The sequence below is a fragment of the Eschrichtius robustus genome, chromosome 18 (genome assembly GCF_028021215.1).
Source record: "Eschrichtius robustus isolate mEscRob2 chromosome 18, mEscRob2.pri, whole genome shotgun sequence".
NCBI classification, from domain to species: domain Eukaryota; kingdom Metazoa; phylum Chordata; class Mammalia; order Artiodactyla; family Eschrichtiidae; genus Eschrichtius; species Eschrichtius robustus.
The window spans coordinates 25,484,441-25,508,100 of NC_090841.1; the positions used below are offsets into that span (position 1 = coordinate 25,484,441).

At 38.0% G+C, this 23,660-nt stretch overlaps 1 protein-coding gene across 4 annotated transcripts in view; it reads left to right on the plus strand.

Moving 5' to 3' along the window:
- Positions 1 to 23,660, plus strand: part of VWA8 (von Willebrand factor A domain containing 8) — a 372,416-nt gene that overhangs the window by 95,877 nt on the left and 252,879 nt on the right. For all 4 annotated transcript variants that reach the window (XM_068526337.1, XM_068526340.1, XM_068526339.1 and 1 more), the window contains exons 13-14: positions 12,931 to 13,091; positions 17,296 to 17,409. In XM_068526337.1, the coding sequence (XP_068382438.1) occupies positions 12,931 to 13,091; positions 17,296 to 17,409 (275 nt within the window). The remainder of the gene's footprint in view (positions 1 to 12,930; positions 13,092 to 17,295; positions 17,410 to 23,660) is intronic.

A 23,660-nucleotide genomic window follows, 5' to 3' on the forward strand; every position in this document is an offset into this window, starting at 1 on the left:
GTTAAAAGGCAGTAAGTTTTACATTTGCTTTTTTAAAAAAAGTATCCAAACATGATATTCAAATCTTTTATAACTTTGCAAGTATGTACTAGACTCCTTATTTAATTGAAACAGTGTACATTTTAAGTAACGGACAACATCTTTTGTGTTATGTTAACAAATTTAGTTATCATGAGGTATTTATTAGATTTATAAAAACACACTAAGAGGCCTTTGGGCATGTGTATAAAAATAAACATTACGGTAAGACCAAATCCATTCGCTCAAGGAAGAAAACAAAAGCAACCAAGGAATCCTACCAAATAAGGAATTCCAGCCTGAAAGGTATTTCATTTACCATCCTTGGTGATCCAGAAACATAGGATCCATAAACTCGAAGAGGGAAAGAATTTCAAATTTGAGGATTCTCTGTGGAATAGCTCCAAACTTAAGGACACTGTGTGATGAAGTCGCAGTACTGTTGTTGAGAACAAATTGTTATGCTTGACCATCTCCATTAGTTAGGACTTTTCTTTTAAATGTACTTCACAGTAATTTTGATTAGGGGTCTTAGGGCAATCTTTTAAGGGTTTTCAGGAATTTATAGTCACCAGAGATTACTGTAAGAGTAAGGATTTGCTGAAGGTTAGTGAGATTAATGATGAAGTTATGTATTTATATTCTTATGGGGAACATGTCAAGAAAGAAAAGAAAGAGGATATAACTTTGATTTGATTTTTTATTTAATTAATTAATTAATTTATTTTTGGCTGCGCTGGGTCTTCATTGCTGTGCGCGGGCTTTCCCCAGTTGTGGCGAGCAGGGCCTACTCTTCCTTGCAGTGCGCAGGCTTCTCATTGCGGTGGCCTCTCTTGTTGCAGAGCATGGGCTCTAGGCGCGTGGGCTTCAGTAGTCGCGGCATGTGGGCTCCATAGTTGTGGCTCATGGTCTCTAGAGTGCAGGCTCAGTAGCTGTGGCGCACGGGCTTAGCTGCTCCACGGCATGTGGGATCTTCCCGGACCAGGGTTCGAACCTGTGTCCCCTGCATTGGCAGGTGGATTCCTAACCGCTGAGCCACCAGGGAAGCCCCGTAACTTTGATTTGATTTTGACTTTCACAAATTTCTGTAAGTACAGTATGTTTTATAAATATGTTTTATTCTTGGAAATAAAAAGTAAGTATGTACTTCTCAGCTATGTCATCTAGTTGCCTTTTATGATTTCTAAGTGCTTTGTTTTTCTATTCTTCCCCTATTAAAAAAACCCCAATTACTCAGGATCCAGCCCATTTTCTGAATACATTCAATTTTATTGCTGATTTACAAACCAGTCTCATAGTAGAAACAGAGCTTTCTGAGGTGTTTGAACTGAAAACCATTTGGCAGAACCAGAGAGACAGTCAAAAAGAACAGCAAAGGGAAAGGCATTAACAGGCAGAGTTCAACTAGTGCCTGTGGGAACTGAGTTGAAGTAGCTTGGGGTTTAAGCTAGTAAAAGCTGTGAAAATCCTGATTTTACAGTCTATTGACTACTGTTGAGAAATTAACAACCTGAAGAGGGACCTTGGCCAGCCCAGCTCCTGGGATGCTTCCTGTTCCTTTCCTGTGGTTCCCTGAAGCTCTCCCAGATTCAGGTAGCTGCTGGCTGGCAGCCTCTGTGCAGGTGAGGAGTGGTGCCCATTATGCCCTCACATAGGTGGGAGGATGAACAGGGTGGGAGGGTTGCCCTGCTACCATCAGCAGTCTGCTTCTTTAACCTTAGCAAACCTTTTTCAGTGCTGCTTCAAGCAGGAGACTCCACGTTTATCCTCAGTGATGCTCCCTGAATCCATTAACTCTTCCTTATCTCCCACATAGTGAAAGGTGTTTGTTGCACAGTATCTCCCATGGGGGAGCGATTCAGAGAGAGCAGCTCTAGTTTTGTGAGGAAGGTTCCAAAAGGGACACATTAAGCCAATAGAAAGCGTTGTTGAGTATTGCAGCCACGGCACACTTCTTGGCTTTCTCCCCATCCGCCATACCCACCCCACAGCCAATTGTTAGTCTAACATCATTTGCTTTTTGCAGGATCCGCTATAGCTATGGACATCTTCAGTAGCTCTAACCCACCATCCCTGGACCCATTTTTGAGAATTTGCTGGAAAATGCATTTGGCATATGAAATTTTACTTTATAGAGTTTTTAAGAACACATCAGTTATGTCAGTTGGACATTAATAGACACATATTCCTCTCTCACGCATGCAAGCTCACTCTCAGGATAATGTTGAAGTTCTATTTTCTTAGCCAATTTCAATTATATGATACAGAGTTTCAACTGTAGTCACCATGTTCTATATTATATACTCAGATCTTAATTCATCTTATACCTGAAACTTTGTACCCTTTTACCAACCTCTTCCTATTTCCCCCACCCCTCAGTCCCTGACAACCACTCTTCTACTGTCTATTTCTAAGAGTTTGACTTTTTTTTTTTTTTAAAGATTCCACGTACAAGTGATTGCATGCAGTATTTTCTTTGTCTGTCTGGCTTATTTCACTTAGCACAATGCGCTCAAGGTCCAGCAAGTGGCAGAACTTCCTTCTTTTTCACGGCTGAATAATATTCCTCTGTGTGTGTGTGTGAATCACAATTTCTTATCCATTCATTCATCAATGGACACTCTTGGCTATTGTGAATAATGCTGTAATGAACATGGGAGTGCAGATATCTCAATATTCTGTTTTTGTTTTCTTTGGATATATACCCAGAAGTGGGATTACTGGATCATATGGTAGTTCTATTTTTAAGCTTTTGAGGTACCTCCACAATGTTTTCTATAGAGGCGGCACCAATTTACATTCTCACCAACAGTGCACAATGGTTCCCTTTTCTTCACATCCTCACCAACATTTGTCATCTCTTGTTTTTTGTTTTGTTTTTGTTTTTTTTTTGGATGATAGCCATTCTAACAGGTATGAGGTGATATCTCATTGTGGTTTTCCTTGATGATGAGTGATGTTGAGCACCTTCTCATGTATCTGTTGTCCATTTATATATCTTCTTTGGAAAAATATGTATTCAATTCCTCTGTCCATTTTTTAATCAGATTTTTTTTGCTATTGAGTTATATGAGTTCTTTATATATTTTAGATGTTAACCTTTATCAGTTATATGATTTGAAAATAGCTTTTTCCATTCAGTAGGTTGCCTTTTCATTGTGTTGTTGGTTTCTTTGTTGTGCAGAAACTTTTTCTTTTTAGTCTGATGTTGTCCCACTTGTTTATTTTGGCTTTTGTTGCTTTTGCTTTTGGTGTCAAATCCAAAAATTATTGCCAAGACCAAGGTCAAGGACCATACCACCTATATTTTCTGCTAGGAGTTTTATGGTTTCATGTCTTAACATTCAAGTCTTTAATCCATTTTGAAGTGATTTTTGTGTATTGTGTAACTTAGGGTCCAGTTTCATTCTTTTGCATGTGGCTATACAGTTTTCCGGATACCATTTATTGACACCATTACTGAATATGTATTCTTGGCTCCTTTGTCATGAACTTGTTAACCGTATATGTGTGGGTTTATTTCTGGGCTGTCCATTCTATTGATCTATGTGTCTGTTTTTATGGAAATATCGTAAAGTTTTGGTTAGTATAGCTTTGTAATATAGTTTGAAATCAGGAAGTGTGATGTTTCCAACTTTGTTCTTCTTTCTCAAGATTGCTTTAGCTATACAGGGCCTTTTATGGTCCATACAAATTTTAGAATTGTTTAATTTATTTCTGTGAAAAATGCCATTGAAATTTTGATAGGAGTGGCATTGAATCTGTAGATTTCTTTGGGTAGTATGGACATTTTAACTATATTAATTCTTCAGTCCTTGAGTGTAAATATCTTTCCATTTATCTGTGTCTTCTTCAATTTCTTTCATCAATGTCTTATAGTTTTCAGTTATGGTGGTTGAACATTTATAGATAGTTATTTTTAAATTTATCATCTCCTTTTTGGTGAGAATATTTAAGTTCTAGTCTCTTTTGTAGACATTAAATATTTGTAACTATTTAATTAGAATATGTTACATTTCATAATCCATTCTCTAAAGAATAGTGGGAGTGACCTTTTTTAGAATGTAAATAAGATCATGCCATTTCTCTGCTTAGAATCTGTCAATGGCTTTCCATTATACTTAAAATAAGAACCCCTAGTCTTGGCTTATGAGCCCTCCATCAGTGCTCTTCTACCTTGGCTGCCTATTAGAAACACCCAAGGAGCTTTGAAAAATTTCCAGTGTCCAGCCCCCACAATTAGAGAATCTGAAGTAATTGGTTTGAGGTGTGACCCGGACTTCAGGATTTTTACAAAAGCTACTCAGTGATTCTAACAGGGAGCCAGGGTTGAGAGACACTGCCCTACCTGATCTGACCCATGCCTGCCTCTCCAGCCATCTCTCTCCCTGATGGACCCTCTGCTGGTTATGTTTCAGCCTCATTGGCTACTTTCAGTCCCTTAAATCTGTCTAGCTTCTTTCTGCTTCAGGACTTTTGCACAATATATTGCCTCAGCCTGGATTACTCTTCCCCTGATTTTCACTTGGCCTTTTATCATTTAAATCGCCACAGCTTCAGTATACTTAGAGAAAGCATCCTTGACCCATGGAGCCATTTGCTATCACATTACCCGACATTTTCTGTGCAGCACTGACCACTACATGATCGTGATATACATATATATATATATATATATATATATATATATATACACACACATATTTTTTTTTTTTTTTGCTGCACTACATGGCTCGCGGGATCTTAGTTCCCTGACCAGGGATTGAACCCATGCTCTCAGCAGTGAAAGCGTGGAGTCCTAACCACTGGACCGCCAGGGAATTCCCATGATATATTTTTTTTTATTTGCATCTCCTCCCTCCCTCCCTTCCTTCTCATCCTCTGTTCCCTTTCCTTTGTCTATTTTTGTTCTCTTCACCCTGGAATGTAAGATCCATGTTTATCTTTTTCAGTGCTGTATCCTCAGCACCTGGATCAGTGACTTGCGTGTAGTAGACAATCAGTATATGAAGGAATGGATAAATAAATTTTGAAAAATTTACATTATTTTTAAAGGATCAGCTCTGTCAACTTTTCTTTACTAATTTTTGTTTCAATATTACCTTTACTTTAAATTATAAGACAAGAATTTATTTTGTCATACAGCATTGTTATTATACTTTTATTAGTGTCCTAAACTGTTAACTTAGATTTATTGTTAGATTTAAATTTTAATGTATTAGGATTTTGTTTCTTCAGTTGATTCAGATTCGGCTATTATTAAATACCCACTAGGTGCCAGACATTATCTCATTTAATTATAAAGATATTTTACTCACTTCACCCATTTATCATATTATAAGTCACAGAATTGTAATTGAAAACCCAGCTTTCCTTATACTGTACCCATTCTTTCAACTGTGCTACTTTCCATGTTGGCTGACTAGAAGGGATTTGAGTGTTGTTGAGTGAGGCCAAATGCTATAACTGCTCCATGTGTCTTTACTGAATACTGAACAGGTTATTAGCACATACCACAACTTTGATTTTATACTTTATTTGTTACTATTGGGTTGGCCAGAAAGTTTGTTTGGGGTTTTTCCGTAAGATGTTAACGAACAAACAACCTTTTTGGCCAACCCAATAATTATTATAAGGCCAATATTATTTAAACTAGAATTGATTGCTACTTTCCCACCTGTTCTCCTAACAGAGTCAAACATTTGTGATAAAATGTAGCAAAGTTTGCAGTACCATTTGAATAAAATGTGGTTCTTCAGTCTGTGTGTCCTGGGATTTTACTCTATAACATCTCTGCTTTTTGCCTTCCTTTTTGAAACTGTTCTTACCCTCTTTTATATATGTAGTTGTCCGTGAACATTTCTAAACAAGCTTTCATAAAGTTGGTTTACTTGTAAAAAATTATTATCCTTAGGTTGTGATTTTTGTTGCGGACAATAGAATCCATTCTGACTGTCTAAAACTGAGAGGGATTTATTACAGAATATTACGTAGCTTACAGAATTTCTGGGAGAGATAGGGCACAGTATTTAGATTTTACCCAGTTAGGAATGACAGAGCCTGGAGAACTTCAGCCATAGCTTTCTAGAAGAGCGAGTTTCCTTGTGCTGGCTGGCACTTCACTCTCACTTCCAGTGTTTTCAGTTCCCAGTTTTGTGTATGTGAGAATGCTTGGTAGAACCTGGGGCGTGTACAGAACTCTAGCTGCAAAGGTATCTAAGAAATGATGTTTTTAGTTTTCTAGCCGCTGTACTACAGCAAGGATAGTAGAAGGGATTTGATTGGGTGTCTTCTTGGAATACATATTACATTATTTGCACTTACACTGAACTTGACTTTATATTTTATTGAATGACTGTATTAAGATGTCCTTTTGTTGGGTCAGTTGTGACACAGTGGGTTTGACTTCTAGCTAGCTTCAATCAGAAGAATTTTGTTCTATATTCATGGAATAAATCTTTAGAGTAGATCATCTTGAAATAGATCCCACTGGTTACAGTAAAGAGAGCTATAAATGCATCAAAATCGGCTTCTTCCATTAATAGCAGAGTAACTGAAAACAATCATGGTAGTCTTGTAATGCCATCATTATATACGTAAAGGAAGCATTTATTATATGTGTGACAGGTTAAAAATAGTTGCTTAAAAAAGAACTTTAGGAAGAAGCATGGAAGAGTTTACAAATAATTTTACAGTGTATGTAAAACGAGGGGCCTTTTTGTTTGGGATCAAACATAAATGACACAGGAATGTTGGCAGCACGCCTTGCATTTTGTTCACTGAGCGTGCTTAGACTATAAATAATGGCTTCATTTCTTTTTTGGGACCTAAAAATTATTAACATTCTGTGTTTATGCAATATTTATGCAGTATTCTGACACTAATAGTTATGGACATAATTAATCCCTTATTGTAAAGTTGGTGGCTTGCATCAGCTAGTCTTGGTGTATTCTTTTATTCCCTTAAATCCCAGATTTTCTTAGTATTTTATACTACTGGCAGGATATTTTCTGGTAGCTACTTTTTGCAGTTATTTTTCAAACTAATTACTTATATCCAGGTTTCTCAAGGGAATCTCAGAAAAATTAATGTATACCATTCAAAGGTCCTAAAAACCTTTAAGGAATATAATTGCTTTAGGGTTCAAATCTATACTCTCTGGTACATTTTGTGCAGTTATGCTTCTTCTCATTTTAATAGGACATTTTTATTTTTAGTAGGGTTTCTCTGTTGCAAATCAAAAGAGCAAAATTCAAAATGACACAGAATCTTAATGTACATATATGGATGTTTTCCAGGGATCTGAATGAGGAGGTGAAATGTTTAAGTTTAGACAATGGTGGCTCTAAAGGAACTAGTTTTCATGTCCTGTTATTTTTAAATTTTTTAAGGAAACAGAAAGAGGAAATGGTTCGGTCTCTATGATATCATTAGCGCTATTTTTATTCTCTTAAGTTCAAAGGTTTCAAGGATAAGAAAAATATATGCAAAACTGAGGGCATTCGTCTTTCTTGATTTTTATTAGTGTGCTTTCAAAACGCTCGTATGGAATAAGCACATTTCTTCTTAAAATTTTGTCTTTCCATTTGCTTTAGGGATGTGTGTGTAGGCAGGAAGAATAAGGAAATGATATATATATTTTTAACAATTCCATGTTACAGTATATGTTAAAATAAATAAGGATATTAAAACAACTTCATGGTACTAAAACCCCAAAATTCTATAGACAGAAACATTTGAAAAAGCTGTTACTCCATTTTAAAGATTAGCTTAATATTGAAATCATGTTACTGACCCATTTCAGACTGTTCTGAAAAAATTCTGTTAATTAAGTTTGACTAGGTTCAGTTGTTCTGTGAAAGTTCAGTTTTACTTTGGTGTCCTTGCACTTTCACACAATGGAAAATAACTTTCACACAATTGAAAATAATTTCTTATTATAACTAATATTATGGAAAGTGGGGGCAATTATCTTTTTAAGAAAAAGCTGGAATTTTCATCTTTTCTCCCAATACAGGTTCTTAATTATGAAAACCAACTACTTTTATTAAAGAGGATACTTTTTTTCCCGTAGGAGGGTTTTTATTCTAATGCACAGATATATTAGAAATGATGAATGGCTCTTTTTCACATGACAGTATGCAGAGACTTGATATGATAAAACTGAACTGAGCTAGTCTTTTAATAAATGCCAAGTGTTTTCCATTTTTTACCCCTCTGAAGATTGAAAAAAGGGAAAATATTTCTGGTCTGTAGTTGTGGTTGGCATTAATAGCTTTGAATTCTGTTGGTCTATTACTGCTTGTTGTGTAGCAGCAAATAATTATTTCAGTTTACTTCAGTCAGTAAAAGGGAGTCTCCAACTGCTAGGTTGGAAAAGGGGAGCCGTACAAACTGGTTGTCTTTCTCGTCATCTTTATTAGTAAATATTTACTTATTTGAATGAGGCAAGCATTGTAGACATTGTGTGAATTAACAAGATATGAATGTACTTTGGAATCATCCATCACTACAAAATGAAGTAGTGCTTTTTTATGTCTTGTGCAGAATGGTGATTCAGGATGTGTTGGTATGAGAGTAAGGAATTTTCTCTGTCAAAATCAAAAAAAAAAAAAAAATGTTACCAGTTGCTAGCCTCAGCTCCTTAGGAGTTCGAACCTCTTATGCCAGAGTCACAATCTTCATCTCCTCTTCTTGGGCCCACGCAAAACACTCAAGAGCTGAGTTGGGTTAGAAAACCATCTGTTTTCAGTCTGAAGCTGGGATTTTCAAAATTAACCCCCAATCATTTCTTTAACAATATGGTTTCAGTGGGATACCTTCTTCATGTTACCTCCTTTCTGAATATCAGTAGAAATGCTTAAAGGAAATAAGGCCTACTCTTTCCTTTTTTTTTTTCCTTCTTTTTTTCACCTTTTAATTTATACTACTTTGTTATACATTTTATTAATATATATCTTCCTGCAATCTCATAATTCCTATCAGAATAAGGAAGGAGTATAAATAAATGAGACCAAGTTTCACATTAAGTTAATGTCTCTTTTTTAAAGCAGGGCTTCCCACCTGGGAGTCATTTAAGATATCACCTATGTAATGTTTAATAAAAAATAGGTGGTAAGCCCCACCTTGGATCTACTGAATCCAAATCTTCAGGGTGATAAGGCCTAAGCTTCTATCAATATATTTACCAGAAGTTCCTCCAGCTGTTTCTGATACATATCTTTGGCTTAGAACCACTGTGCTAAAGCATGTTTTCTGTTTGTTTTATGCTCTAGGACAATATGTAATGTAAGTCTATACTGACTGTTTTTCTAGAATAATTAATATCAAGAGTTTTCTTTAAATTTACCTGTTTTTATATTAATTTTAAAAAAGACATATATGTGTATATATATATTTGATTTTTTTTCATAATTCAATTATGAAAATGAAACAGCAACATTTATTTCGATTTGTCCTATTTTTCTTGCAAGAGTGATCCATTTCCGGTTCTGTAGCATAGCCATGAGTGTGAATAAGCTCATTTTCACCATGAACCATCTCAGTAAACACTGATGATGATGATAGATTTAGTCTTACATGCTCATATAAATTGCATAGAATTTAAAATTCATAGTTGAAAAATTAGATAACATTAATAAGTTAAGCCAAATTTTGATAATGTGTCAAAGTCGGATCTTTAGGACTATGTTGCTGAGTTTTGTCAATGAAAAAAATGAATCAATAGTCAATCTAAGGAAGAAACAGAAAATTTTACTCGAGCCAACATGAGGATTATAACCCAGGAGACATTCTCTTAGAGAGCTCTGAGAACTGTTCCGAAGAGGTAAAGGGAGAGGTCAGTGTGTGTGTGATTTTTTGCCGAAGGGGGTACCTGCAATCAAGCACACATCTCAGTAGAAGGTTGCTGCTAGTCATGAGGAACAGACATCTTAGTTAATAGTTTTAGCGTTTTTCTAAGTATGGGGAAATGCAAGAATCCAGGTTCATAAAAAATTTCTCCTGAAAATATCTAACCACCTGAAGACCAGTTGTGTCAGTTTCCCCAGAGCACAAAGTGCCTTATCCTGACCTTCACCCTGAATTCCTTTTAGGGTGTATTGTAGGTCAGCGGCTGCAGTGATTACTGACTTGATTCTTGTAGAACTGGATGGTGGGCAACATTCTTTATTTTACAATCCCTTCCCTTTTAGTCTTAATTTTGACCAAGGTTTGGGAGGCATTATGTGACCAGTTTGTCCCATGGCAATAGGAATGCTCATTCTCAGGTCAGGCAAGGATTTCGTTCACAGGTCACTCAATGTGCTATAGCTGGACTAGGCCCTGTTAGCAGTTGCCAAAAGCCTCTGAACCGCCTAGCTTGCTAGTCAGTTTTGGTCTAGGAAAAGGTAGTCCTTTTGTTGCTTCTTCCCATTCTAGAGTTACACTATTACAGTCATTGATATATAGAACTATATTGATAGAACTATATATTTGATCAATCATTTCAAGGCACCTAATCATCATTAATTTTATCTGAGGCTCAGTCACACCTTTGGTAATGCAGGAAACAGTAATCTTGTAAAATAGACAGAATATAAGAAACATAGATAGTAACATTAATAAGTAAGTATTTAATAAGTTAAGTATTTAAGTATTTAAGTTCTTAAACTTCCATTAGGTGCCACCCAGTATCTCCCCAGTCACCTGATCAGTCTGTTCTGCACCAATCACTGTCTTTTTTTTTTTTTTATCATCTTTATTGGAGTATAATTGCTTTACAATGGTGTGTTAGTTTCTGCTTTATAACAAAGTGAATCAGTTATACATATACATATGTTCCTATATCTCTTCCCTCTTGCATCTCCCTCCCTCCCACCCTCCCTATCCCATCCCTCTAGGTGGTCACAAAGCACAGAGCTGATCTCCCTGTGCTATGCGGTTGCTTCCCACTAGCTATCTAGTTTATGTTTGGTAGTGTATATATGTCCGTGCCACTCTCTCACTTTGTCACAGCTTACCCTTCCCCCTCCCCATATCCTCAAGTCCATTCTCTAGTAGGTCTGTGTCTTTATTCCCGTCTTGCCACTAGGTTCTTCACCAATCACTGTCTTTAAGGCAAATGATATATTGGCTTTGTACATGAAGTTCACCAGAGATGTTTGCACATACAAGGCGAGTGGTGGGTCATTGTGACCCGTCACAGGATTGAGAAAGGAATGCTATCTTCTAAGGAGTTACATGGTTGGCCCCAGAAGAAGAAAAATTGATCTCTATGATTAAGTAAGCCTTTCTGGCCTTGGGGAGGTCTGGTTAATGCATAAAGCAGATGCAAAATGCACACTAGAGGGGAGGGAGGAGGCCCAAACGGGCAGAGAAAAATTTTATGTTTAAATTTTTCTGGTCTTGCCTTAAAATGTGAATTTTTATTTATTTTATTTTTTAAATTTATTGATTTATTTATATATTTATTTATTTTTGGCTGCTTTGGGTCTTCGTTGCTGCATGTGGGCTTTCTCTAGTTGCGGCAAGCGGGGGCTACTCTTCGTTGCCGTGCGCGGGCTTCTCAATGTGGTGGCTTCTCTTGTTGCAGAGTATGGGCTCTAGGCGCACGGACTTCAGTATCTGCGGCACACGGGCTCAGTAGTTGTGGCTCGCGGGCTCTAGAGCACAGGCTCAGTAGTTGTGGTGCATGGGCTTAGTGGCTCCGAGGCATGTGGGATCTTCCTGGACCAGGACTTGAACCCATGTCCCCTGCATTGGCAGGGGGATTCTTAACCACTGCGCCAACAGGGAAGTCCCTGAATTTTTATTTCATCAGTTTGAATATTATTGTTTCTCAAGTGTCATTATGATTCAATGTAAGCCTATTTATACTTCCTAAGTCAGTACTTTTTTGACAGTGAGAAAATTGAAATGATTAAGACTTACATTTTAATCTTGATTTCAGTACAGATTTGTTGCCACTGTGAATATAAACAAATTCATTCACTTTCCATCTTAAGACTGGAGTTGGGTATCAAAGAATTTACAAAAGCCTTTAAATTTTTGGATAAAATTGTTTAACTTTTGTTTGATATAAGTGTTAACAGAATTTATCTGAAGTTGATAACACAAAAGAAACTATTATCTTCAACATTAACACATGTAAGAAAAAATTATTCATATTATATATCACCAAATTTTTTTTATCGTAAGTAGATGTTTATATGCCACTACTATTAATAGCTTGCTTAAACCTGTTACACTGTTTTAGCACTAGTACATTGTGTATGTGCTTTAAAAAATTGCACAACATTGTAAATCAACTGTACTCCAATAAAAATTAATTTTAAAAAATTGCTTGTAAGTGCCGTGCTATTGTTTGTCAATTCCTGTACCTCATCTGATGGCTGTCCTCCTCAGTTTCCTCCATTTTCAAGCCTCTTTAAATGAGTCACTCTGGTGGTTCCTAGCATGGCTTTTCGGGAGAACTCAACTGCAAGAAAATGCACACCATTGATAAGCATCTCCTCCCAGTGAGTCTGTATGGCCTCTAATTCTTAAAAAGGAATCCATATATTTTGGCCCTTTCAGGAGTAAAGCCGATTGAGTTAAATTCCATTAAAGTTGGGTAGAAATTACTGCCATCATCTGTGTAGATACCAAGTGAACATTTTAAAAGAGGGGGAAAATGCTAAATAAAATACAGAAAAAAAACAAAACAAAACCAAACCCGTACTATATTATGTGGCTGAGTAATAGGAAAAAAATTCAAATGACCAAGAAAAGCTTCTGAATATCTTTCTCCTTGGATTGGAGAAGATGACTCCCCAGTTGTTGTATGGAATGTTATATTCAGAGAGAGGTGACTCTAAAGCTAAAGAAACTATCCTCCATGTCTTAAAAATTAATTCTGCATTTTCTTTGGTGGGTGTTGGGGATTGGTTTCAGGATATGACAGCGCGTGAGCTGCTGCAGCAGAGATACACGCTTCCAAATGGAGACACTGCCTGGCGGTCCTCACCCCTTGTAAATGCTGCTCTGGAAGGGAAGCTGGTCCTCTTGGATGGCATTCACAGAGTCAATGCGGGTACATTCGCTGTATTACAAAGGTCTGTATGAGTCACACACACAAAAACACACCTCGTAAGCAGCAGATGTGGAACTTTCTCAATCTTCTAATTTAAACTGGGTTACATAGTCCCTGAGGAATTTATAATTCTATATCCAAGTAGAACAGCAGATGTTTTTATTGTTGTAAGCACAGTAGAGTAAAACTTCAAATAATGAACATTTTGGGAAACGCCACCGCCATAGCAAAATTCTGTGTATAAGAGCTGAAAAAAGAAAACGTTTAAGTAGTAATTTTGAAACTTTATGTATGTTGATGGATATATGCAATAAGTCATACAGCTGAAGTTTCTGCAGTTTGTCAAAGCTTCACTGTTCACAAGCTCCTTTTCAATCCTAAATCTAAACTATTGGTGATACTGTTGGCATTTTTTTCTTTTTTGAGAGACAATTATAGTTCCTTATATAAAATGTATAATAGCTCTTTGATTATATTTTCTATAGGCTAAAGTTCACTTTGTGTTTACAAATTTGAACATTTGTGTCACTGTTGTTTTCTTATTTCAGTGTAGGTGGGGCAAATATCCACACATTCCTAGTTAACTTCTCTTTAATGTTAAGACTTCATGTGTAACTTTCATGGAAAATATTCCCATCTTGTGTCACTTCGGGAGATTAATGATACCATTTTTGTTTGTTTGTTACATCTTGATTCTATCACTTGTAGACATTGTTTTTAACTTTTAAATCTAAATTTTAACTTATTGGGAAATTTCAAATAAGTAAAATAATCTAGTTCCCCAACTAACCATTCAAAAGTTTTTTGTCCTTGACAAGACGCAAAATACTGAGTGTAATTAAGGATTCTAAGAACACTACGTTAATCCCGATTCAATTTGAGAGCACTTAAAAGTAATAATCACAAACTTCCAGTGATTTACCATAAACATTCTATAGATTTACAGTATTTTTCTCTTCTAAACAGGCAAATGCAAACACAAACAAAATAATACCTACTGCCTGTTTTTACTGGCTATCTCTTGCCTGTTAGGCCAAGTAGTGGTAATAGCAGTAGCAGCTACCATTAATTGAGTACTCTCTCTACACCAGGCATTGTGCTAAGCCAGTATTTCTCAGATTCGCAACCGTGGAATCTCCTTGCGGGAATGAGGCTTAAAAATTACTGATGCCTGGGCTCCACCTCCTCAAATTCTGTTGTAATTGATCCAGGATGAGGCCTGGACATTGGCATTTTTAACTGCCTCCCAGTAGATTCTAATGTGCAGCTAAGATTGAGAACAACTATGTTCTCATATGTGAAGCATGTGCCTTACATTAGCTGTTCAATTTTCACAGCAATACTGTGAGGTTGGTATTATTGCCCTAGTTTTATAGAAGATAAAATTTAAATAGGCGGATTAGTTCTTCCCCTTCCCAGTCCATTCAGCTAATAAGGTACAGGGCTGGGACTTGAACCCAGGTCTGAGTGACTCCACTGCCCATGCTCTTAACCTCTGCATTATGGAGTCTCTCCTCTCCTCAGTGCTCACTGAGCGGAGGTCTGTGGGACGACGGTACTGTGGGCATCAGGAAACTTTAGTGGTTGGTTTAAGACCTAGAACAGCAGGTTTCAACCTCTGCAACATCTGGAAGACAATGCTGTTTGTGCTGTGGATGGCTAGGTCCCATCATAGTTGGTATATGAAATAGGATTAATTATTTCATTGTAAAGATTTTAGATATTTTAAATCCTGTAATTGCAAAGATAGAAATATTTTGATAATACTATGCCTTAAGGAGTTATGTTAGATTCAAGGGAATACATACCAGCTGCCTTGTTCATTAATATTTACCTTATGGTTATCCTGAGTCAATCATTCAGCTGTTTCTTTTTTTTTAAGTTGTTTTACAATGTTGTGTTAGTTGTTTTTTTTTTAACATCTTTATTAGAGTATAATTGCTTTACAATGGTATATTACTTTCTGCTTTATAACAAAGTGAATCAGCCATACATATACATATATCCCCATATCTCCTCCCTCTTGCGTCTCCCTCCCACCCTCCCTATCCCACCCCTCTAGGTGGACACAAAGCACCGAGCTGATCTCCTTGTGCTATGTAGTTGCTTCCCACTCGCTATCTATTTTACATTTGGTAGTGTATATATGTCAATGCACTCTCTCACTTCGTCCGAGCTTCCCCTTCCCCTTCCCCGTGTCCTCGAGTCCATTTTCTATGTCTGTGTCTTTTTTCCTGTCTTGCCCTTAGGTTCTTCATAACCTTTTTTTTTTTTTTTTCAGATTCCATATATATGTGTTAGCGTACAGTATTGGTTTTTCTCTTTCTGACTTACTTCACTCTGTATGACAGACTCTAGGTCCATCCACCTCACTACAAATAACTCAATTTCATTTCTTTTTTATGGCCGAGTAATATTCCATTGTATATATGTGACACATCTTCTTTATCCATTCATCTGTCGATGGACACTTAGGTTGCTTCCATGACCTGGCTATTGTAAATACAGCTGCAATGAACATTGTGGTACATGACTCTTTTTGAATTATGGTTTTCTCAGGGTATATGCCCAGTGGTGGGATTGCTGGGTCATATGCTGGTTCTATTTTTAGTTTTTTAAGGAACCACCATACTGTTCTCCATAGTGGCTGTATCAATTTACATTCCCACCAACAGTGCAAGAGGGTTCCCTTTTCTCCACACCCTCTCCAGCATTTCTTGTTTGTAGATTTTTTGATGATGGCCATTCTGACTGGTGTGAGGTGATACCTCATTGTAGTTTTGATTTGCATTTCTCTAATGATTAGTGATGTTGAGCATCCTTTCATGTGTTTGTTGGCAATCTGTATTACCTTCTTTGGAGAAATGTCTATTTTGGTCTTCTGCCCATTTTTGGATTGGGTTGTTTGTTTTTTTGATATTGAGCTGAGTGAGCTGCTTGTAAATTTTGGAGATTAATCCTTTGTCGGTTGCTTCATTTGCAAATATTTTCTCCCATTCTGAGGGTTGTCTTTTCATCTTGGTTATGGTTTCCTTTGCTGTGCAAAAGCTTTTAAATTTCATTAGGTCCCATTTGTTTATTTTTGTTTTTAGTTTCCATTTCTCTAGGAGGTGGGTCAAAAAGGATCTTGCTGTGATTTATATCATAGAGTGTTCTGCCTATGTTTTCCTCTATGAGGTTAATAGTGTCTGGCCTTACATTTAGGTCTTTAATCCATTTTGAGTTTATTTTTGTGTATGGTGTTAGGAAGTGTTCTAATTTCATTCTTTTACATGTAGCTGTCCAGTTTTCCCAGCACCACTTATTGAAGAGGCTGTCTTTTCTCCATTGTATATTCTTTCCTCCTTTATCAAAGATAAGGTGACCATTTGTGCGTGGGTTTATCTCTGGGCTTTCTATCCTGTTCCATTGACGTATATTTCTGTTTTTGTGCCAGTACCATACTGTCTTGATTACTGTAGCTTTGTCATATAGTCTGAAGTCCAGGAGTGTGATTCCTCCAGCTCCGTTTTTCTTTCTCAATATTGCTTTGGCTATTCGGGGTCTTTTGTGTTTCCATGCAAATTGTGCAATTTTTTTGTTCTAGTTCTGTGAAAAATGCCATTGGTAGTTTGATAGGGATTGCATTGAATCTGTAGGTTGCTTTGGGTAGTATAGTCATTTTCACAATGTTGATTCTTCCAATCCAAGAACATGGTATATCTCTCCATCTGTTGGTATCATCTTTAATTTCTTTCATCAGTGTCCTATAGTTTTCTGCATACAGGTCTTTTGTCTCGTTAGGTAGGTTTATTCCTAGGTGTTTTATTCTTTTTGTTGCAGTGGTAAATGGGAGTGTTTCCTTAATTTCTCTTTCAGATTTTTCATCATTAGTGTATAGGAATGCAAGATTTCTATGCATTAATTTTGTATCCTGCTACTTTACCAATCAGCTGTTTCTTTTCATTTCCTTCCTTCTTCCCCTTTCTAGCTCCTCCTCCTCCTCCTCCCTATTCACATCTAGTAACCATGACTACTGTTCTCCAGTACAGACACCAACAGTTTTTGCCAAGTATAACAGCACTAGCCAACTTAAAATTTCAAAAGGTGCATTTAACAAAATTGCTAGACTCAATTGCCAGTAATAATACATATGACTAAAATATTAACTGACTGATGCTACCTCTAATAACTTCAGTGTTCAAAACTGATTAATTTGTTTCCTGACCTTCCCCCTATCCCATTAGATTGATCCATGACCGAGAGCTAAGCCTCTATGATGGCTCTAGGCTGCTGAGAGAAGACCGGTATATGCGTTTAAAGGAGGAGCTACAAATGTCTGATGAGCAGCTACAGAAGAGGTAATTTGGGGTATACTACTCTTATTCTTATTGTCAAGTGTACCTTTTTAAAAATTATTCTTCTAAACCTAGGGTGAAGCCAAGATAACTTTGAAGAGCTTAATAATTTGGTGTCCTAGACAAGATCATCTTTTGGCACTTTTTAATACTTGAGTTTGCTATCCAAGATGTACTCTGTACTTTCTGCCTTACTTTTACGTAAGTGGTTAAACATTTTATAAGAGCATTAGTTTTAAGAAGATAATCCCTCTTCTGCTGTCTGGAGCAATTCAATTTTGGCCCCAAACTTAGTATCACTTCAGAAAAAACAAAAAGGGAGCCTCACAGGTAATTGGGCCTACCCTCCTAGGAAGTGATCAGTCATTTCTGGGGTTTGTCACCTGTTGCAAGGTTACCCTTTGTGCCTTATTTTAACATTCCTTCCAGAGCTGTAACAACCAAATTCAATGTATGAGATTGGATTGGATCCTGGATCAGGAGATGAAATGAAAACAGCTATAAAAGACATTTTAGGACAATTGAGGAAGTGTAGATGATATTGAATTAATATTAATTTTCTTAGGTATCATAATGGTACTATGTTTATGAAGGGGTTGACCTAAAACAAATAGACTTCCAGCTGTTTCTCCAGCAAAAATGTGTTTATTCAAGATCAACAAAGAACTGCAGTTTAGGATCTCTAACCATGGCAAGCCACGTGCAAGTCCCTATGCAACAAGAAGAGGAGGAAGGACTCTTCTAAAAGGGAAAACGGAAGTTGGGAGAGCTATAGTGAACAAAGAATCCATTGGAGGAATTGAGAGTTCAAAGTGTAGTGGCTTTACATTGGCTGAGTCCTGACAGTCTCTCATTGGCTGAGCTCTTGCCAGGCAAGAAAAGGAAGTTTTTCTTCTTCCTATTGGGCTCTGCTATTGTCACAGGGCGTGGGAGCTCCCCCTTCTGGCCTTCCGACTACTTAATTGAGGTTTCTGTCTATTGATTTTTTTTGCAAAGGAGAATATTTCTATTCCTAGGAGCTGTATGCTGAAATATTTAAGGGATAAAATGAAAAGATGTCTACAATTTCTCCCTCAAATCTGAATGAGCTCCTTTTGGGTAGAATAATCTTGGTTGTAGGTTTTTCTCCTTCATCACTTTAAATATGTCCTGCCACTCCCTTCTGGCTTGCAGAGTTTCTGCTGAAAGATCAGCTGTTAACCTTATGGGGATTCCCTTGTGTGTTACTTTTTATTTTTCCCTTGCTGCTTTTAATATTTTTTCTTTGTATTTAATTTTTGATAGTTTGATTAATATGTGTCTCGGCGTGTTCCTCCTTGGATTTATCCTGTATGGGACTCTCTGTGCTTCCTGGACTTGATTAACTATTTCCTTTCCCATATTAGGGAAGTTTTCAACTATAATCTCTTCAAATATTTTCTCAGTCCCTTTCTTTATCTCTTCTTCTTCTGGGACCCCTACAATTCGAATGTTGGTGTGTTTAATATTGTCCCAGAGGTCTCTGAGACTGTCCTCAATTCTTTTCATTCTTTTTTCTTTATTCTGCTCTGCAGTAGTTATTTCCACTATTTTATCTTCCAGGTCACTTATCTGTTCTTCTGCCTCAGTTATTCTGCTATTGATCCCTTCTAGAGAATTTTTAATTTCATTTATTGTGTTGTTCATCACTGTTTGTTTGCTCTTTAGTTCCTCTAGGTCCTTGTTAAATGTTTCTTGTATTTTCTCCGTTCTATTTCCTAGATTTTGGATCATCTTTACTATCATTATTCTGAATTCTTTTTCAGGTAGACTGCCTATTTCCTCTTCATTTGTTAGGTCTGGTGGGTTTTTACCTTGCTCCTTCATCTGCTGTGTGTTTCTCTGTCTTCTCATTTTGCTTAACTTACTGTGTTTAGGGTCTCCTTTTCACAGGCTGCAGGTTTGTAGTTCCCGTTGTTTTTGGTGTCTGCCCCCAGTGGCTAATGTTGGTTCAGTGGGTTGTGTAGGCATCCTGGTGGAGGGGACTAGTGCCTGTGCTGTGGTGGATGAGGCTGGATCTTGTCTTTCTGTTGGGCAGGTCCACGTCTGGTGGTGTGTTTTGGGGTATCTGTGACCTTATTATGATTTTAGGCAGCCTCTCTGCTAATGGATGGGCTTGTGTTCCTGTCTTGCTAGTTGTTTGGCATAGGGTGTCCAGCACTGTAGCTTGCTGGTCATTGAGTGGAGCTGGGTCTTGGCGTTGAGATGGAGATCTCTGGGAGATTTTCGCCGTTTGATATTACGTGGAGCTGGGAGGCCACTTGTGGACCAGTGTCCTGACTTGGCTCTCCCACCTCAGAGGCACAGCCTTGACGCCTGGCTGGAGCACCAAGAGCCTGTCATCCACATGGCTCAGAATAAAAGGGAGAAAAAAAAGAAAGAAAGAAAGAAGAAGATAAAATAAAATAAAATAAAGTTATTAAAATAAAAAATAATTATTAAGAAAAAAAATTTTTTTAAGTAATAAAAAAAAAAAAAATCGGACAGACAGAACCCTAGGACAAATGGTAAAAGCAAAGCTATACAGACAAAAATCACACACAGAAGCATACACATACACATTCACAAAAAGAGAAAAAGGGAAAAATATATACATATCGTTGCTCCCAAACTCCACCTCCTCAATTTGGGATGATTCGTTGTCTATTCAGGGATTCCACAGATGCAGGGTACATCAGGTTGATTGTGGAGATTTAATCCGCTGCTCCTGAGGCTGCTGGGAGAAATTTCCCTTTCTCTTCTTTGTTCGCACAGCTCCTGGGGTTCAGGTTTGGATTTGGCCCTGCCTCTGCGTGTAGGTCGCCTGAGGGCGTCTGTTCTTCGCTCAGACAGGATGGGGTTAAAGGAGCAACTGATTCAGGGGCTCTGGCTCACTCAGGCTGGGGGGAGGGAGGGGTACGGATGCGGGGTGAGCCTGAGGCGGCAGAGGCCAGCATGAAGTTGCACCAGCCTGAGGTGCGCCGTGCGTTCTCCCGGGGAAGTTGTCCCTGGATCATGGGACCCTGGCCGTGGTGGGCTGCACATGCTCCCGGGAGGGGCGGTGTGGATAGTGACCTGTGCTTGCACACAGGCTTCTTGGTGGCTGCAGCAGCAGCCTTAGTGTCCCATGCCCGTCTCTGGGGTCCGCGCTGATAGCCGCGTCTCGCACCCATCTCTGGAGCTCCTTTAAGCAGCGCTCTTAATCCCGTCTCCTCGCGCACCAGGAAACAGAGGCAAGAAAAAGTCTCTTCCCTCTTCGGCAGGTCCAGACTTTTTCCCGGACTCCCTCCCGGCCAGCCGTGGCGCACTAGCCCCCTTCAGGCTGTGTTCACGCTGCCAACCCCAGTCCTCTCCCTGAGATCCGACCTCCGAAGCCGGAGCCTCAGCTCCCAGTCCCCGCCCGCCCCGGCGGGTGAGCAGACAAGCCTCTCGGGCTGTTGAGTGCTGGTTGGCACCGATCCTCTGTGCGGGAATCTCTCCGCCTTGCCCTCTGCACCCCTGTGGCTGCGCTCTCCTCCTTGGCTCCGAAGCTTCCCCCCTCCGCCACCCACAGTCTCTGCCCGCGAAGGGGCTTCCTAGTGTGTGGAAACCCTCCCTCCTTCACAGCTCCCTTCTGCTGGTGCAGGTACCGTCCCTATTCTTTTGTCTCTGTTTTTTCTTTTTTCTTTTGCTCTATCCAGGTACGTGGGGAGTTTCTTGCCTTTTGGGATGTCTGAGGTCTTCTGACATCGTTCAGTAGGTGTTCTGTAGGAGTTGTTCCACATGTAGATGTATTTCTGACGTATTTGTGGGGAGGAAGGTGATCTCCACGTCTTACTCTTCCGCCCTCTTGAAGCCCAACCCCCATTCTTTTTTATGGCAGAGTATTATTCTGTTTCATATATATATATGTATATATATATATGTATACATATGTATATATACACACAAACCACATCTTCTTTATCCATTTATCTATTGATGGGCACTTAGGTTGTTTTCATATGGTGGCTATTGTAACTAATGTTCCTATGAACATTGAGGTGCATGTATCTTTTCAAATTAGTATTTTCATTTTCTTTGGCTATATACCCAGGAGTGGAATTACTAGATCATATGGTAGTTCAATTTTTAGTTTTTTCTGAGGAACCTCCATACAGTTTTCCATAGTGGTTGCACCAATTTACATTCCACCAACAGTTTACTAGGGTTCCCTTTTCTCCACATCCTCACCAACATTTGTTATTTGTGGTCTTTTTGATGCTGGCCATTCAGATAGGTGTGAGGGGATATCTCATTGTGCTTCTGATTTTTGTTTCTCTAATGATTAGCAATGTTGAGCAACGTTTTCATGTGCCTTTTGGCCATCTGTAAGGCTTTTTAGAAAAATGTTTATTCAGGTCTTCTCCCATTTTTCAATTGGGCTGTTTGTTTTTTTCTTGGTATTGAGTTGTATGAACTGTTTGTGTATTTTTGATACTAATGCCTTATCAGACATATCATTTGCAAATATCTTCTCTCATTCCACAGGTTGCCTTTTGGTTTTGTTAATGTTTCTTGTTGGTTTGTCATAAACGGCCTTTATTATGTTGAGATATATTCACTCTATACCAACTTTTTTTTTTTTTATTGCTGTGTTGTGTCTTCGTTTGTGTGTGAGGGCTTTCTCTAGTTGTGGCAAGCGGGGGCCACTCTTCATCGCGGTGCATGGGCCTCTCACCATTGCAGCCTCTCTTGTTGCGGAGCACAGGCTCCAGACGCGCAGGCTCAGTAGTTGTGGCTCACGGGCCCAGTTACTCCGCAGCATGTGGGACCTTCCCAGACCAGGGCTCGAACCCGTGTCCCCTGCATTGGCAGGCAGATTCTTAACCACTGCACCACCAGGGAAGCCCACCCTATACCAACTTTGATGAGAGTTTTTATCATGCATGGATATTGAATTTTGTCAAGTGCTTTTTCTGCATCTATTAAGATGATCATGTGATTTCTAACCTTACTTTTCTTGATGTAGTATATCATGTTGATTGATTTGTGGATATTGAATCATCCTTGCATCCCTGGAAAAAATCCCACTTGATAATGGTGTATGATTCTTTTTATATATTGTTGAATTTGGTTTGCCATTATTTTGTTGAGAATTTTTGCATCTATATTCATCAGAGATACTAGCCTGTAAGTTTCTTTTTTCTACTGTCTTTGGTTTTGGTATAAGGGTAATGGTTGCCTTGTAGAACAAATTTGAGAGTGTTCCCTTCTCTTTAATTTTTTGTAATAGTTAGAGAAGGATAGGTATTAGCTCTTCTTTATATGTTTGGTAGAATCCCCTGTGAAGCCATCTGATCCTGGACTTCTGTTTGCTTGGCAGTTTTTTGGTTACTAATTCAATTTCACTACTAGTGATTTGTCTGTTCAGATTGTCTATTTCTTCCCAATTCATTCTGGGAAGATTCTTTATGTCTAGAAATTTATCATTTCTTCGAGGTTATTTAATTTTTTGTCATTTAACTGTTCATAGTATTCTCATGATTTTTTTTTAATCTATGCGACATTGGTTGTAACTTCTCTTTCATTACTTATTTTGTTTATTTGGGTCGTCTTTTTGTTTTCTTGATGAGCCTGGCTAAAGGCTTACAATTTTATCATTAAAAAAAAAAAAAAGACAGCATTTGGTTTCATTGATGTTTTCCATTGTTTTTTTGGTCTCTATTTTACTTTTTTTCTCTCCAATTTTTATTTTTCTTTTCCTTCTCCTGACTTTGGGTTTTGTGTGTGCTTCTTTTTGTAATTCCTTTAGATGGTAGCTTAGTTTTGAGAATTTTCTCGTTTCTTGAGGTAGGCCTGTATTGCTATAAACTTCCCTTTTAGAACTGCTTTTGCTACCTCACATAGATTTTGGAAAGTTATGTTTTTATTTTCAGCTTGTCTTGAGATATTTTCTGATTTTCTCTTTAATTTCTTCATTGATTCATCAGTATTTTAGTAGCATGTTGTTTAGTATCCATGTGTTTGTGTTTTTCCCATTTCTCTCCCTATAATTGATTCTAGTTTCATACCACTGTGGTTGGAAAAGATGCTTGATATAATAGTTTCTATACTCTTAAATTTGTAGAGACTTGTTTTGTGGCTTAGAATGTGATCTGCGCTGGAGAACGTTACATGTGCACTTGAAAAGAATGCATATTCTGTTGTTTTTGTGTGGAATGTTCTATATATATCTGTTAAGTCCCATCTAGTCTAATGTGTTTTAAACCACTGTTGGCTTATTGATTTTCTGTTGG